The 16,506-nt window shown below is 44.9% G+C and overlaps 1 protein-coding gene across 1 annotated transcript in view; it reads left to right on the top strand.

Moving 5' to 3' along the window:
• Nucleotides 1-16,506, top strand: part of ARID1B (AT-rich interaction domain 1B) — a 425,191-nt gene that overhangs the window by 370,631 nt on the left and 38,054 nt on the right. The window contains exon 10 of the mRNA XM_019644160.1: nucleotides 16,324-16,469. Within this exon, the coding sequence (XP_019499705.1) occupies nucleotides 16,324-16,469 (146 nt within the window). The remainder of the gene's footprint in view (nucleotides 1-16,323; nucleotides 16,470-16,506) is intronic.

Genomic DNA, 16,506 nt, shown 5'->3' with positions numbered 1-16,506 from the left:
CCCCCCATTCCCTCCCTCTCTCTCCTGCTCTCTCCCCACCCCTCCCTCTCTTCCATATTACAATTACTTAGAATCTTCTGAGCCCCAGCAGTGTACCTCTAAACTGAACCTCGGCCGACTTTAGGGAATGTTTTAATAAACCTGTCTGTGAGGACTGGTTTGGCTGGTCCAATTGAAGTTCTAATTTAGGTTTAAATGAATTGCCTATTGTTGCAACTCATAGAGCACAAATTATTTTCTTTTTAAGTAGAAAGTACTTGATTGAATTTGACACAAAGCCTTGGGTAGTGATCTGGGAAGAAGATAACCATAGAGGTTTTGATTAAAAAGTCTTGCTATGCCCCCTTTCTGAATCAGTGTATATATCATTTTATATAAATTAACATATAAATACACCTCCATGCGTTTTCATTGTCTGTTTGTAACCAGGAGGTCGTTCCCAAGCCATACCTTCCCACAGCGCCCTTTTGAGCTCCCCAGGAATTTAAATGGATACTGTACATTTTTTGGCTTTTACGAAAGTCAAAGCTATTCTTCAGAACCATGAACCGAGACACAATCTGAGAATCTTACTCTGCTCTCTCCTCTGCCTTGTCCCACAGCCTTATTTTTTGTTTAAGGAACGTTACCCAGTCCCACTGCCAGGCAGCTGCGTGGTACAGAGTATTATGCCACAATCTGTAACCCTCCACACCTACGTGTGGAGATGGCAGAATGCACAGGGGGATTCAGACTTGTCTACAGAACAAATCCAAAGAAGTTGTTCTTCTGTTCTGCTTTAGGCCACCATACATTAGGTCGCCTGCTTATCCCAGCCAGTCTGGGGCTGGCGGACGCCCCATGTTTTCTTCCCAGCACCCCAACTATGGCAACTCTCAGGCTCCCATGATGCACCAGCCTGACCAGTACGGGTAGGTAGCCACATCCCCTGACTCGCTGCGGGACCTGGGCATTTTTTAAACTGTTAATGACCGTGCCACCTGGCTGCAAAAGTAACACCCAGAACAAGACCGTGAAAGACCTGAAAGGAAGTCCATCTCAGAGGGGGTTGTCTCTTTGTTTATTTTTGTTTGTTTTGGGTTTTTTGTTTGTTTTTTTCCGTTTTGTTTTTCATTCTTGTTAATGGTACTGTGGTAGTTTGGTAGCAGCCTGCATGCTGACCCCCAGATCCTGTCGTCTTTGCATGGCTTTCGGCATGGCTTCTTTCCTTCATGCCTGAGAGGGAATACAAACTCGTATCTACGTGACAGGAATGAAGTCCCCTACTCTGGTGTCATTTCCCCCATTGTTGTCCTTGTGTTTCTTGTCTAGGAACTCGTATTGTGTAGTGCCGTTATGACTTATTGTCACTCCTGCCACTCCAGTCACCTGCTCCTACACACACCTGCAGCCAATGCCGAGCCTCACTGCAGGTCACGTGACTTAGGCGATTAACAGGCTATGTCAGGGACTTCATTACAGCATCACTGAACAAACGTCGGTGCCAAAGGTTTCCATTATTTCCTCCACCCAAGGAGTTTTAGGAAATTGAAGTCACCAGGAAAATACAACCAGATAATCCAACACAGAATTTTCCTTCTAAACACAGTGTGGCCTGCCATATTCCTATCAATTACAACACAGGAATTACATACAGCAACAAAAAGTGTCTCTCGGCTCTCCTACAAACCGATGTAATATCAGGCTGTCACCATTTATGTTAGTAAAGGCGCTTAAAGTATATGATTATTGAGGGATTTACTAAGCTAAAGTATGACTATTCATATCTTTTTGCACGTAGTGACAATCAGATTATCCTACATAGATTGAATCGTGTTCAGTAGTTATTTTCAGCAGAAACATGCCATGTTTTTGGTTAAAATAAAGCAGAGCAGTCAACTAGGTTTGTTTAAAGACTAAACTTATAGAACCGTGCTTTCTCACTTGTTATGAATGCATAATACAGAGAGCTTTTTAAGAGTTTTACACTCAGTATACATTTATGTAGACGGCAGAGCAAATGATAATTTTGCAATTGAGAGTTCTAAAATCCTGTAAACATGGTTCTAAATGTGGACCAACAAATCCTATAAACATAACCCTAAAAATGAAATGAATAGAGAAATAGGTGAACATCCTTATTTTGGGGAAATGGTCTTTTCCTCTTTTTTCCTTTTTGTGCTGCCTTCAAAGGCACTTCATGAGTTGGTAGGTAGGAAGATAGCAGTGGGGGTGGGGGGGGGGTTAATTTATCATCAGCTGCTAATCCATAGGCTCTGTCCTTTACCAACTCAGGAGTGCTATTTAGACCCACAAAGCTGGTTTGGCCAGGCCTTGCCAGGCCACATTAAGCAGCTGTGTAAAATGAATTTCAATGGCAGGCATCAGAGGGAAATCTCTTCCACTGGGGCAGAAAATCAGTGTTAGCTAAGCAGCACGAGAAGATCAAATCTGCCTTCAGCCAGCAGCATCCAGAGAGCTTCCTTACAGACAACACCTCCTCCTTCATTAAAAATAAGAAAAGAAAGATGTTGGCGTTTCTGTGTGAATCTTACCCAGCTCACTTGGCAACGCTCATCTCTGCAGCCCCACCCCTGTGAGCTCTGAATTTTGTCTCTCGTGTCTTTCTAAAAAAAAAGAAAAAGTTTTATTTCTAATTGGAATCTTCCTTCCTTCGCACTTTGCAATACACATAACCTGTTGTGCCTTTTTTTTTTTTTTTAAGCAGAAGCTTGAAAACATGTATAGTACATGTTTTAATGCTGTGGGTTAAGAAGTTTGATTTTCAACATGCTTTTGCTTGACTTGACAGCTCATTGCAACAAACTCCTGTTTTTGCTTTTGTTTGTGCTTTCCTTCCCCGTTGATAGCTCTGTCAGGTTTCAGTTAAGTTGGCAATTTGCAAAGCCAGTTCGCCAAGTGTCACTTCTCTCTTGGAAAGGAAGAAGTGGTTCAAGCCTTTCAGAAACACTGTTTGCAGCTTGTTATACTGACTTCTTTCTGAGGTCAACATCCCAGAGGGGTTAGAGCCTGTGAACGAACCTGAAAAACACAAACCAATGACAAAAGTAGTGAGAGAGAGTGTGTGCAATAGAAACAGAAAGCTCGCTGTAAACATGCAGGGTGGTGGCCATTATGTTCAGGCTTTCTCGGCCGGTTGAGTATGAGCTAGGACACAGACAAAGCACCCAGGTGGAACTGGTTGGAAGCAGTTTCACTAATTCCCTTTTCTGAGTGACACTCTGAGGGTAAACCCACCTGCTACACTGAATAAGTTACAGAACATACAGATGAATTGTTTTGCCTTTTTCTCCTTTTGAACAAAGGAATCCCTTATTTTGATTATAGGAGAATTTATAATGGAACGTGGTGAATCTTATGGTTCAGGTAGATTAGCTGAGTAATAACATCCAATTATCGGTCCAGGACCCCGCCCCAGACACAGTGATAGATTTTTTTACTCTGAAAATGCATTGCTGTGTTTAGTTGTAAAGCATTCCTGGTTACTGTAATATTCCTTTGAAGTGATGAGAAACAGAGCATTAGAAATAACTGGTTGATCTTACCAAAAGCCTAGTTCAGGGATGGCAAACAACGTTCATCGTTATCCGATGTACAGCGTCGTGTCGGAAGAGTTCTGAGACATCATCTGAGCACAGAGATCCAAAGTCAGCCAGAAGTTTAGGAAAGACTTCAGCTGCTGTTTCCTAAAGTAGCATCACCATGAATCCCAGCCTACAGTACAGCCTGTAATATTTTTGAATGACTGAATCCATTGTCAGTGACCTTTATGCTTAAAACACACACATGTACATACACATGTGACATAAATTCCCCTCAGTCATGTAGTATGCTTCGGTGGCACCTGGAAGTGTTCAACAATTGACATCTCTGCCAAACATACATGATTTGTGGATTTCGATATTTCAGTTATCCAGCGTTTTTTCTGCGATGAGCTCCAAGCCTGATGCCTGACTTCAGTGACCTTACAGGAGGCCTGGCAAGCCCTACGTCGTCAGGCCAGAGGTTTGATACCTCCATCTGCCACCCTGCACCTCCCGTGTACCCGCTCTACTCAAGTCTTTGATGCCTTGAAATGGCTAATGCCAGTGTTCTGGCAAGGGTCTTTAAGATAATAATATTTTCATAAGAATAGGCTTGAAGAGGATGTAGAGTTTCAATTGTAGAATAATAGAATTTATATTGGCATGGCTTCTTTCTTTCATGCCTGAGAGGGAATAAAAACTTCTATCTATGTTACAGTAATGAAGTCACCTACTCTGGTGTCATTTCCCAGGGCTGGGAGGGTTTTAGATGTCATCCAGTCGCCACCCCGAGATGTGATGGTGGAGGAAAGTGCGACCATTGATGACATTGCCCGCTCAGGATCACTTAGTCACAGAGCAGACCCGGAGGCCTGCCTCCTGGCCCCATCGCTGTTCCTTCTACTTAGTGCTAGCTATCTCTGTAGATTTTCCCTTTTAAAAAAATCTCCTAATTTTACTTCTCTCTCGTGTCTAACGGCAATTCTATTAGAAAGCAAATATTAACCAGCATCTCTGTGGATATCCTACTCCTTAGGTTGCAGTCTGGATTTTTTTCCATCAGTTCAGCCTTTGTTTCACCTGAAAGGAAATTTCACACATTCCCACTTAGACTCGATGCACAGCGCGGGGTGGTTTGTTTCTGGAACCGTATCTCACCTTCTGAGATGAAGCAACAGTTTACTTGATGGCACACAGATGGGCTTGAATTTCTGTCCTTGTCATCCTTCAATTGCCCACTAATAATGCTTAAGCATTTTGCATTCATTCGTGTGACTGGAGCATAGCTGTTACAGTAAGGATTCTGAGCCGTACAGAGAGAGACACAAGTCAGCATTTGTACCCAGATAAATGCGGACACCTGCCCAGTGCTGATAGAAGCAACGTCTGTCATCCTCTTGCTATCCCCAAAAGACTTTGCCCTGGACTAGACGAACGTCACAAGGAGGAAAACTCTTTGACTTCCTAGTTTTGAAAACATGAGCAAAAACAAGTCTGTTTGAAATGCCTTCTTACTCTTGCCTTGAAGGGAATTTTTATGCAGAATATCACAACCACAAATCTGGACGCTTATATTTTAATACTTTCCGTCATACCAAAAACTAAGATAACTGAAATTAGTTTTAGAGTGTTTCTGTTTTTAGTAAAACAGGAGATTGCGGATGTTAATTAACATCATTTTTTAACCTTAGGCACTCTCTAACAGGGTGAATAAATTCTACAGAGTCTTAACCCATTAGGTAGCTAGATCAGTAGCAACCCTAGAGCTATATTGATGTTGACGTGGCTGGATGTTTTGTAAGAGTTTGAGCAGCGGTCTTCCTCTGCTTGAAAAAACACCAGCTCCGCTTACAAACACCAGTGGATTGGTCGGTCTTCCTTGGGTACACAGCCGCTTATGTCTGTCTCACTTGCACCCCACACACACACCTCCAGCAACTGTGCTTTACTGAAGTGTGTTTATAATTCATTTCCCTGTTGCTGTTTGCCAACAAGGCACTTTTTCTCTATTATTTTCCTCCGAAGCCAGTGTCACGCAGTTCTGCTGATGGGCCAGGAGCCACTGGTGTGGAAATACCTTGATGGAGATCATGCGTTCAAATGTGGGAGAGAAGGGACGAAAACTTCTGCGTCGAGTTACAGTGGGGTCCGTGGGCCGGAAGGGCTGCGAGAGATTCGTACTAAGAAAGAATTCAGCCCTTTGGATTTTGGACAATTAGGTCTCAAAATAATAGCTACGATTTGAAAAGTCATGTTATTGAAAGACGAAGAGGAAGATTTCAAAGGCTTAAATAGTGTTTTTATTTCTGCAATTAAATGTAAGCCTTTGCATTATCATCTAAATGCTGTGCTTTAATTTTTAGCCCTATTTCTCCTCTAAATTTAGAATTTGAATGACTATTATTATGTTATATTTTAAGATTATGATTTTGATCACATCTTTCAGAATTACAGAACTATTAGGGTAGCCATAAAGTACATTTTTGTAGTCTTCAAATAAAAAAAAAAAGAGTAAAACTCTGATGAAAGGCTGAAATGTACAGCAAACCCTCAGTAGGCTAGAGTCTGTGACATTCCCTGAACGACTGGTTATTACCTGAAGACTTTTTACACACACACACAGTCTCATCCCCTCCACGGGAAGGTGAGGCTCACGCGCGCATCTTTTTCATAAACCCCCGGTGTGCTGCTGGTGAAGGAGGACAGGGCATGTCTGAGGACTGGCATTTGGGGTTCCTGCTTCTAAAGAGAAAGTCAGATGGGGAGGGGGCAGGAACGTGCCAACTCGGACACCCCGTTGTGTGTACCTTTCTTTGGATGACCATTGAATGAGGAATATGCTGGACTAGAGCTGTGGACACGGGAGAATTAGGAGGAACTCAGCTCTGGCGCTGTCTCGACTCATGGCAGTTTGCCCCCAGAAGCCCTCTCACTTTCTGCCTGTTAGCGTCCTCTCAGACGCCAGTGTCCTCAGACTGAACTAGTCCAGGTTCCCAGCCATACCTACACCTGCCCTCTTCACCCACAATGTCTTCACGTCCCAGCCTGCGTCTCACAGCCGGAACTGCCCTTACTGTCTAGGTGACTCACAATACCTATGATTGGGTCGGGGCTCCTATCAACCCAGTGAGGCTCCCCTCTAGAGCACGTGCCCTGCTGACTGTCTTCACGTCTAACATCTCTGCCCCCGCATACCCACACCCTTAGCCCAGCCAAGGGCAGAACTGTGGGATCACATGTCTCGCAGGTAGCAGCACTGGCCTCACCGCCAGCCTGCCAGGCTTTCAGGCCAGCACCGGCTGTGCTGAGTTCTTCCCAGCCTGACATCTGATAACCTCAGCAGCGTTCTGGGCCGAAGGCGGCAGGGACAGTTTATCAGTGGTGAAGAGGCTGTGACGGGTGTGAGGAGTGTTGTGGGTGCCCGTGTGAAGATCACAGGTGAGGGCTGGATTCTCTGACTGCTCATGGGGCCTCTTAGCAGGTAGCAGCTCCCTGCGGCGCCTGTTAACCTTGACATTCATTCTTATTTTGAACTCCACTGCCATTACATAGATTAAAAAGCCAAACCAAACAAAACCCTACAGCTATAAAATGGTAAGGTTTTGTTCCTTGCTTTGAAAGTTAACTGTAACTGGGTTTCCTTTGATTGTTAAATACTCACCAGGTAAGAACTTGCTGGATCCTGCCCCGCCTCCTTCTCAGGGCACGGTGACTGGAAGAACATAAAGAACTTTCTTTGCTCAGTTTTCAGGCCTTTCCTGCAACATTTTTACTCTAATTTTGAACAGTGTTTTGCTTAAATTAAGTAACTTTGTGGCCCAAGGCCACATTTAGCCCAGGAAATCTATAAAAATTTTAGGAGGATTTGTTTTTTCTGTAGATTAGAAGTGCATTCTTTGTTAGAAGGTTTTCCAAAACATTGCTATGGCGAAGTGTATGAGATGGAGATCTCAGGACCAAAATTCTGTATTGTTTTGTTTTTTCAGCCGAGACGGGTCCGTTACAGTACAAGAAGTCTACGAATGCCTCGAGATCTGTGCATTCTTTTTATTTTTCTTTTAGCTGAGCCATCCTGCCACCTGTTGACAGCTCAGCGGCTGCTCAGCTCTGGTTGGGCATCGAACTGCTGTTGCTCAGAGCTCGCACTCTTGAGCGAGCTCTTAACCAACTGAGCCACTCGGCCGGCCTGAGATCTGTGCATTCTAATATCTCCCAAAACATCACTTAGATTAGTTCGTCGCTGCCACTTAGCTCAGTATTTGTCGAGCTGATATGCTCCCCATATCTGAGGTGCTCGTACCTCGAAGGAGACCCATTTCCCTTGGCAGGTCACGCCCCCACTTATCCCTTTTACCCAGGAAGGGGATGTCCTGGTGGAAACGATGGGTACTCCCATCACTGAAAAGGAATGGCCCTCCTTGCAAGTTACTGGAGATCTTTTTTTAATGGCATTATGATCTCAAGATAAACTTTAAGGTCTTAATGCAATTGAAAGGGGATCTTTTTTCTTTCTGTGAGGTACATCAGTGACTACTCGTTTTTCTTCGAGAGACAGTGGATGTCGTTTTTACCAGACCGGGAAGTGTGCCATTTGTATCTTGGCAGAGGCCAGTGGGAAGCTGCATGTACCAGACCCCACAAAGTTCCGGGGATCACATCCTGTGGGGAAAAGACAGGTTTGGGGACCCACTGCTGTTCCCATGGCTTTCGTCAGCGCCCTGCCCTTGAGGCAGCTGGCATGCTGGGCATCACCAGGGAAGTGCTGACATTGAAATCTCTGAATGAAGCATCTTCAAAAGGAAGACTTGAAGTTCATGCTTGTATGATTGCCAGTGAACCATTTATAATTACAGAACAATGGGCTTAACAAACCAAATCCACCTTCAAGATGAAGAGAACATTCTTAATTATCAATTACCAAAATTCAAGCAGCCAGACACTTCTGCCATCTCTTCACACCCTGACAAGGAAATCTCTCGCTTCAGAACCCTCAGCTCGATTTGTTCTCCTGGCTGCTTTGAGAGAGAAGGTGACGAGCAGTCAGCTGCTTTAGGAACTGCTCAAACCGGTTACCCGCATCAAGGTGAAAAGCAAGTACTGAATCTTGAAATCGCACACCAGGTACCATTTTAGCAGCAAGGCCAGGAGCAGAGCTGATAACAGGCCTGGAACCTCTGAGAAGCCTGCAGGAAGTAGTTAACCAAAAGGAAAACATGCCTCTGGTGTTTCAGGCTTTTAAGAAACCCTGGATGGGCTATGAGGTATTCCTTGGCGCATGGTGGCACCAGCTTCACCAAGATGCAGGGGTAACAATACAGCTCTTTGGAGAAAGGTGCAGGCAATCGGGAGAAATGGCTCTCGACACAGAGCAGCCCTGTGGGCAGCGCCGCGTTACAGAGGCCAGGGCAGAGACGGGCCAGGCAGCAGTTCTCTGGAGAGCGATCCACCAAACATATGCACCGACCGAGACCATTCTCGGGACTGTGCTAACAGTTACCGCGGCCCTCTATGGAAAGGGCCTTTGTCATAGAGCTATGGGAAAATAACATTCCCCTTTGCCCATTCTTAAAGGAAAACAACAAAACATAAATGTATTGATTACCGAAGGGTTTGGAGAGTTACTAGTTGATAGCTGGAAAATGGCTAATTTTGCTGTAGCTTTGTGGCTGGCGGTCGACGCACATCAGCTTTCTTTAAGGGACCGGGCTGCCTTGGAAAGAGGTCACGTTCACAAGGAGTGGGGAGCTTAGAGAAAAGACTCAATATTACAAAGGCCTTCCCGCCTAGGGAGGGAAGGTGAACTAAAGGACTCCTGTCTGCTTTCTAGACTTGAGTCTCCAGCTGTCTCCATGACGCTGCCTTTTGGGAGCTGAGCGGCACATCAGAGGTAACATGCCCAAAGCCACACTCATGAGCTCTCCGGCGTTTTCTCCGTGGCTGCCCAGCATCCATCCCCTTGTGCGGCCGGACACCCAGGAGACATCTTAGTGCCCCTTTTCTTCCCCGCAGCATCTCGCTCATCATCGAGTCCCCTCTCCAAGCCTGGTTCCAGGGCACTGTCGTCTCTTACCTGGGCTGGTGGAGTAGCCGCACAACCTGTGGGCGTGACCTTCATCCTCCTGCCTCCAGCATGACCCCCACATGTCAGAGAACAAGGCACAAATCTCTTGATGCCATTTCTCCTGCCTGAAAACACCTAGCCTCTTCTTCTTTCTCTTAGGATTCAGACAAAACCTTACAGAGCCCGGAGCCTCCCTCCCTCCCTCTCCCCCTCTCCACTCTCATTTCTTTTTTTAAAGATCTTTTATTGGGGATTGGGGGGATGGGAACAGTGCTGGGGAATTGGGGGAAGGGGAACAGACAAGTTGCTGTCGTTTTGTTCTTCAGTCCAGTTGTGGAGGACGCTGCTTCACTGGCCCAAGTTGGCACCATCATTGCGCTCTTTCCAGGCAAGGCAGATCAGTCGCCGGCTTCTGGATGGCCGCTCACGGTGGCTGCTGGCTACACACGGTAGCCCATGGCAACCCACTGCCACAGGGGCTGCAGCCTACACCATCGCTGGCCACTCCCACTGGCCCTCATATGTGGGATCCGAACTGGGGCCCTCTGGCGTCCCAAGCCGGTTCTTAACCATCGCGCCACTCGGCCGGCCCTCCAGTCATTTCTTACTGGTCTGCCTCTCTTCCCGCCAGCCATCCCCTGATCCTGGATGTCCCTGGGCCCCCTTCTTGCCTCGTCACCCGACTGACTGCCCTTCCTGTCCCTCAGATCTCATCTGCGGGGATAGGCGGAGAGGCCGGCATCCCTTCCCCGGGGAGCAGGGAGCGTTCCCCGACTTCCGAGCTAGACGCCCCCCAGCACAGGCGCCTCCCCTTCACCCACACAGCCTGGGCTCCTGTCATCCTCGGGACTCTGGGTGTGTGGCTCGCTGTGTTTGTGTTTGACGACTGCTATGCTCCTTTCCCCTTCTCCTCCCACACTTATCTTGAAACACCTATCTTGAACCGATGATTGGAACCACCAATAAATAGAAGGTATTTCTGATTCATTTTAGTTATTTCTAACATGTCTCTCTGATTGAAAGCGGTGCAGTAGTTGGTTTGTTTTAGTAGCATGTGGCTGTGCATTTTTATAGAAACCTGTACATTTAAGTCATTGGCTCTGTATGTATTCTTTGTCTTTGGTTTAATGATATGAAGCCACTTTCCATTCGCAGGCTCGACTCCTAGCCAGAACAACTGGCTTGTCGAAACTGCGATATGATTTTGCCACCAGAATTGTGAATGCATTTGTGTTTACAGGCCGACCGATGGATTCACCATAAAACAATGGGTCAGGGCCAGGCAGCCCTCTTTTCTGTTTTAACTATGTGGTTTTGGTGACACAGGGAGTGTTTCTCCCTTTTCAGATAGTAGATGTAAAGTAATCTCAACTGCATTTGTCCTTCTTGGTACTGTTTTCAAAGAGTCACTGTGTAACTTAGGTCGAAAGTCTGTTTTTCCAGTGGTGCTGGACACATACATGAAAATAGCTCGTGTTTATACAACATTTAAAGTAGGGCACCCTGTGTAACGTTATGTAGATGATTGGAGCTCTCCAGGAATCGACTCGACCGGAATTGGGCTTTTCAAAGTTTCGTATTCCTGGTTCTGATAACTATTGGGTTTAAGTGCAGAAGTGCTCCCAAACGTCAGCGGTAGCCTAATTTATTTAGTCAGTAAGCAGTCTTTTCTGCTTTCATAACTCAAACTACATCTATAGTGACAGTCGATGTAGAGAAAGGTACATACATTTGGCAGTCATACACAGTTCACGAATAAAGCACACGTTTTTATGTTCCTTTTGAACGTACAGATGACATTTCCAGTGGTCATGCTAGCGCTCGTCAGAGCGGAGCTTCTCCCCGTGTGTCTCTGCCCCTGGAACTTACACCAGAGGCTTCACTCACGTGGCGTGTATTTCCAAAGTATTTCTTCTGTCTGTCTGTCCTCTTCTCCAAAGAGCTGTATCAGAAACCCATTCATTTTCAAAATGCGTATTTCACATTCCCTGTCTATCACTGTTGATAAAAAATGGCGGCATTGCTAAAACCATATGGCCTAAATATTCTTTTAAAGTACCACAATCATGGACAGACTATTTTACATTTTATTGCAATTGACTTGAAAACAAGATATTTAGAAATGGATTTCATACTAACATTTGAACTGCTAAATTCACAGTGTAGTGGGACGATGTATTCCACTTTCTGCCTTCACAGTGGAGCACTGGAAATGATCGCTTTCAAATTGGTTTTTGCTTCTGGTTTTTTCCCCCAAGCCAGCCCTTTGTTGGCAGATGAGTGTGTGATGTTAAAGAAATTTCCAAACTGACTAAAGGAAAACCTATAAAAATTCCTTGTGTGTGGTGTGTTTATGGAGACTGAAACACGGGGCCAGGATCGCTTGAGGGAAATGCATGCGCAGCCCCACTTCTGAGTTACTCTTGTTTTATTATAATAGCGTGGGTTTTGTCATTGAATGACAGGTCTTCAACACGTACATCTAGTCCCCACCGAAGACTGATTTAAATACCGTTCTCTGGTTATTCTGCAGCTCCGCGTGTTTAAATGACAACCCCCCACGTCTTGCTTTGACATGAGGGAATGGCGCCTGGCTGTATGTGGGCCTGGCCCCAGTAAGCACAGGCCCACTGGTCAGCTCGCGGTGATCGGGGGCACCGCCTACCACAGCCATTTCCATAGGGCGCACAGGAGCTGCCTTAGCCTCATAGCCACAACCAAACGCACCTTTTCAACGTCCATCGAATTCCCTCTCGGGACGCTCTGGGGCATTCATGGCCACAGCCATTGCAGTTTAGGAATCTGTGGCACTGGGACAGCAATAATTTGTAATAAAAATGACCTCAGCCCATAGATCCACTAGAAACCCCTAGTGAGTCACCCAGAGGTCAAGGTAGGGCACGTCACTCATCCAGGTCACTCGTCCAGGTACCGCTTCCCTTTTGGTAGGGTCTTATTTATATTGAAAATGTTTCCCTCATTTCCGTTTGTATTTTTGCCTGGTGGTGTTTTGTTCTGTTCTGCCTGCACTTGTTTCCTTTTGAAAAAAGAAAATGTCTAGCGATTGACTTCTTGTCTCTCCAAGTTCCATTTGGAGTCTTCGAATGTCACTGTGGTCAGAGAGGGGTTTAGCAGTCGGTGAGTGCTGCCTCTGGGACAGCACGGACTTCCGAGGTTGCTGTGGTCCCTGTAATGGTAGTCAGGCCAACCCAGTGAGCTTTCTGTCGTGAGCCACAGAAATCCTTTTGCATTAGCTGCACCGTGCTAAGTGGGAGTGCTTGGTTTAATCACAGGCGGCCGTCTCACATCTCCTTCCACAATGCGAATTGCCTCGATTTCCGAAATTCAACAGCATGCATTGAAAACTCTTGTTTAGCATTAAGCCTATCTTGCTTGTTCAAAATTACCAATAATCTTGGCAGCAGTTTCCAAAGCAATAGTGAATAGGATTTTTTCTGCAGTGATGGAAGACTGGCTCTGTCCCCCTTTAGCTAGGTGGCCAAGGGCTGTGCTCATGGCCACACAGGCCCTGCATTCCTGGGAGGACTCATTTCCTTACGTGGATCCCCCAGAGGCCTGCAACACACAGGATACACTCCTTCCTGGAAGCAGGTGCCCAGGGCACTATTTTATTTACTTCCACCACCTCTCACTGAGTCCACCTCGCCGAAGGGTGCCCTCCAGGAGGCCCAGAGAAAAGCGCCATTCTGATCTGTCAGCTTTCTCCCACCAAAGATGAGTCCAGTAGACAAATGGAAAGGTATACGGTAGCTGCTGTATGCCATTATACTTTGTCTCATCAAGCGTTAGCAGTGTTAGAGGGCCCTCGGAGGAAAAAACACAGGACACTGGACTGAAAGCAGGGTGCGGAATTCTGTGTCTGCCACTTATTAGCTGTATGTCTTTAGGCAAGTTATTTCATCTCTCTGACCTTTATTTTCTTTTTCTGTACATGAGCATAATTCCACCCACCCTCCTCCAGGAATTTAGAAAATTAAACGTGTAAAGTGCCTAGAAATCGTGCCAAGCTGTAGGTACTTCATAAAGTGTTAATGTTAAAATTATTAACAGTCTCTCCATGTTTGTATATAAAAACAGAGGCACAGAAAGCCAGCATGATTTGCTCCCAGATCCAAGTGGGGGTAGCGACAGAGCCAAGACCCCTCGCTTTTTAACCAGACTCTTGAAAACTATAGGTGCGGTTTAATTGAGGACCATTGTAACCAGCAGCGGACATCCAACATGCAATCTTTAATCCTTTATGTATTTTGATATTTTAAGGGTATTTTTAAAAACGTGTTAAAGGTGCACCATAAACGTGTTATGGTGATTGGAGATGGACAGTGCACACTTGGGGGAGAAGTCATCGATGAGGGTTAGATGGGGCCTCTGAGGTTACTTCATCTATCTATCTGCCTGGTAGATTTTATATTCTGATTCTCTTTTCCACCTTAGTTGGAAACAACTGTACTTCCAGAACTGTTAATTTCATATACATGTTAGTTACAGTGCGTGTAAAACCGAATTTGGTGGAAGCTTGAAAAAGTGGCCATCTTTCATAATTCCTATTTACAGTGATAAAAATGTCCTCTATCAATTCTTTGAAAACCTGTTTTGTGGTCGCTGTCATGTGCTCAATTGCTCCTCTCAGGAGGCATACACGCACAACCTAGAAATGGTTTCCGTTCACAAAAGAAAGTGCAGAGTGCTGTAGAAGCAGAGCCTGCAGACGGCAGAGCTCCCAGGTGGAGCATGGGGACAGGTTTCATGGAGAACCCTGAAGGACAGGTCAGAGTTGGCAGAGATTTGGAAGTAATGGAGACCTTGGAAGTAGCCTCCAGAAAATGCAGCCTGTTCATACGTTAAGGAGGCTCTTCCTGTGGTTTATCTAAGAAATTGAGAGAGTCGTTCCAACAGCTGCCACTTGTTCCCTTTTCAAACAGTTGCATAAATGCTACTAAATAGTCTTTCGTTTGAGTGAAAATATCTCAGAACAAACCTGAGATGTCTGAGGTAATGCCAGCTATCCACAGGCTGATGTTACGACCCTAACCGTACAGGAATGTGTGTACAGCTGCTGGGCAATGTATTTATAAGGATGTGATGACCTGAGGTTAATCGGAAGCCATTGAATGATCTCAGATCCATCCTTAATGAGTTGCAATGGGTATTACAGCTGATTCAGCAGTCTGGCGTTATTCAAAGTGGAATCACAGTGAGCAGAGCATTCAAGGCTGAACTGCACTCCTTTCTCCCAGAGCCACACTCATACCATTAGTCTTTCAGCCTTCTAGAATGTTCTTTCCAAGCCATCATCAAGTGTTCGTTTGTACAGAATTTCCCTGAATGGTTTGTGTAATATTTAAAAGAAAAACACTCAAACTTTTGACACTTTGAATTTTCAAACAGACCACGTTTGAACTTTTTCTACAAGCAAGAAGTTGAATCCACTGAAACTACCTACACAAAAAGAATAGTATATATGATTTTTTAAAATAACTTATGTTAATCTTTTAAAGAATCTCTTTAAAATGTTTCGTTATTATACATTAAGAGCCACCAAATGAGAATTTAATGGAGGTGGAGGGGGTTGTAATCATAATTAATTTGGACAGATAAACAAAGTGGCTGGATTTTTACCCTTCCCGTTAGCTTTACTCTTAAGAGTAAACATTAGTGGCCAAGACTTTGAAAAGTTTTTAATGGTACTGCATGCTATTTACATAAGCAAAGCTTGACTACAATGTGGAGTCTTTTCAAGATTTCACCTCACTGCCACCATCTTTCTTTGCTGTAATTTTCCTGGGAGAATTAAACCACCTTGCTGTTTAAATCCTCCCCTCCCCCCACTTCATCACCTGTAGCTAGAGAAATGACATTGTGTGACAGTTGTCTCTTTCAAATCAAAGAATGCCCTTTGCTGCTTTGCAAGAGTGACTAGGTTTGTCTCTCTGTGTAGACACAAAATGAACCAAAGGAAGTCACCAAAAAGTTAAGTTCATGAGTCTGTATGGTAGTCGGGAAGGCAGTGGGGAGGGGGTGAGCCTGTTAGGACAGGATTCTTAGGGGTACTTATAGCCAGTCTAGACCCTCTTCCTTCCTGTCACAGGGGAAATCCTTCAACGAGAGGCGGAAGCCTAATGTTTACTGTGTAATTTTAATATAGGGAAATTGGTTTGTTTTTAATAGCACCTAATTTCAGAAGGGGAAATAATAGGATTTGGGGAATGCTTTCTCCCATATTCATTATATCAGAAAATTTAAGTCAAAGAATTTTTTTGTTTTAAGTAACATTCCCACACTGCGTATTTGTTTTTCATTTCTTGACTTCTGTTTTTTTGATGTGAGGATACTAAATGTTTAATAGAGTCAGATCTTTTTAAACATCAGAAATTAATTTTGCTTGCTTTTGTAATTCCTGTTCTTATTTCACGTTCTCCCTTTCTCGCTTGTATTCCTCTATATAAATCATAACCTGGAACACTTGACATGCTTTAAAACATGTAATTTATATGTGGAATTTATATTATCTGGAATTTTTACATAGTACAAGTATATTAAGTAATTACCTAGCAATAAGAGTTCAGCCTCTCTCTCCAGGAAAGAAATTATTTTAAGGAAAACATGAGAAATACTAGCCCCACCCCTTGCCTTAAATGCGTTGTGAGAAATGACTCCCAGCTCAAACTGTAATGTGCGTGGTCAGTGTCCGTATGTGTGTGCTTTCTCTCCATACAGGCAAGGCAGCTTCCCGGGCATGAATCAGAGTGGACTTCTGGCCTCCAGCTCTCCCTACAGCCAGCCCATGAACAACAGCTCCGGGCTGATGAACACCCCGACGCCGCCCTACAGCATGACACCCAACATGGTGAACAGCTCCGCAGGTAACCTTGGCGGCTGGGGGCTTTGAGGGCGGCCCCG

This window comes from Hipposideros armiger, unplaced genomic scaffold, assembly GCF_001890085.2.
Source record: "Hipposideros armiger isolate ML-2016 unplaced genomic scaffold, ASM189008v1 scaffold_86, whole genome shotgun sequence".
Lineage (NCBI taxonomy): Eukaryota > Metazoa > Chordata > Mammalia > Chiroptera > Hipposideridae > Hipposideros > Hipposideros armiger.
Note: the sequence above shows the minus strand (reverse complement) of the source record. Positions and strands in the feature narration are given on the sequence as shown.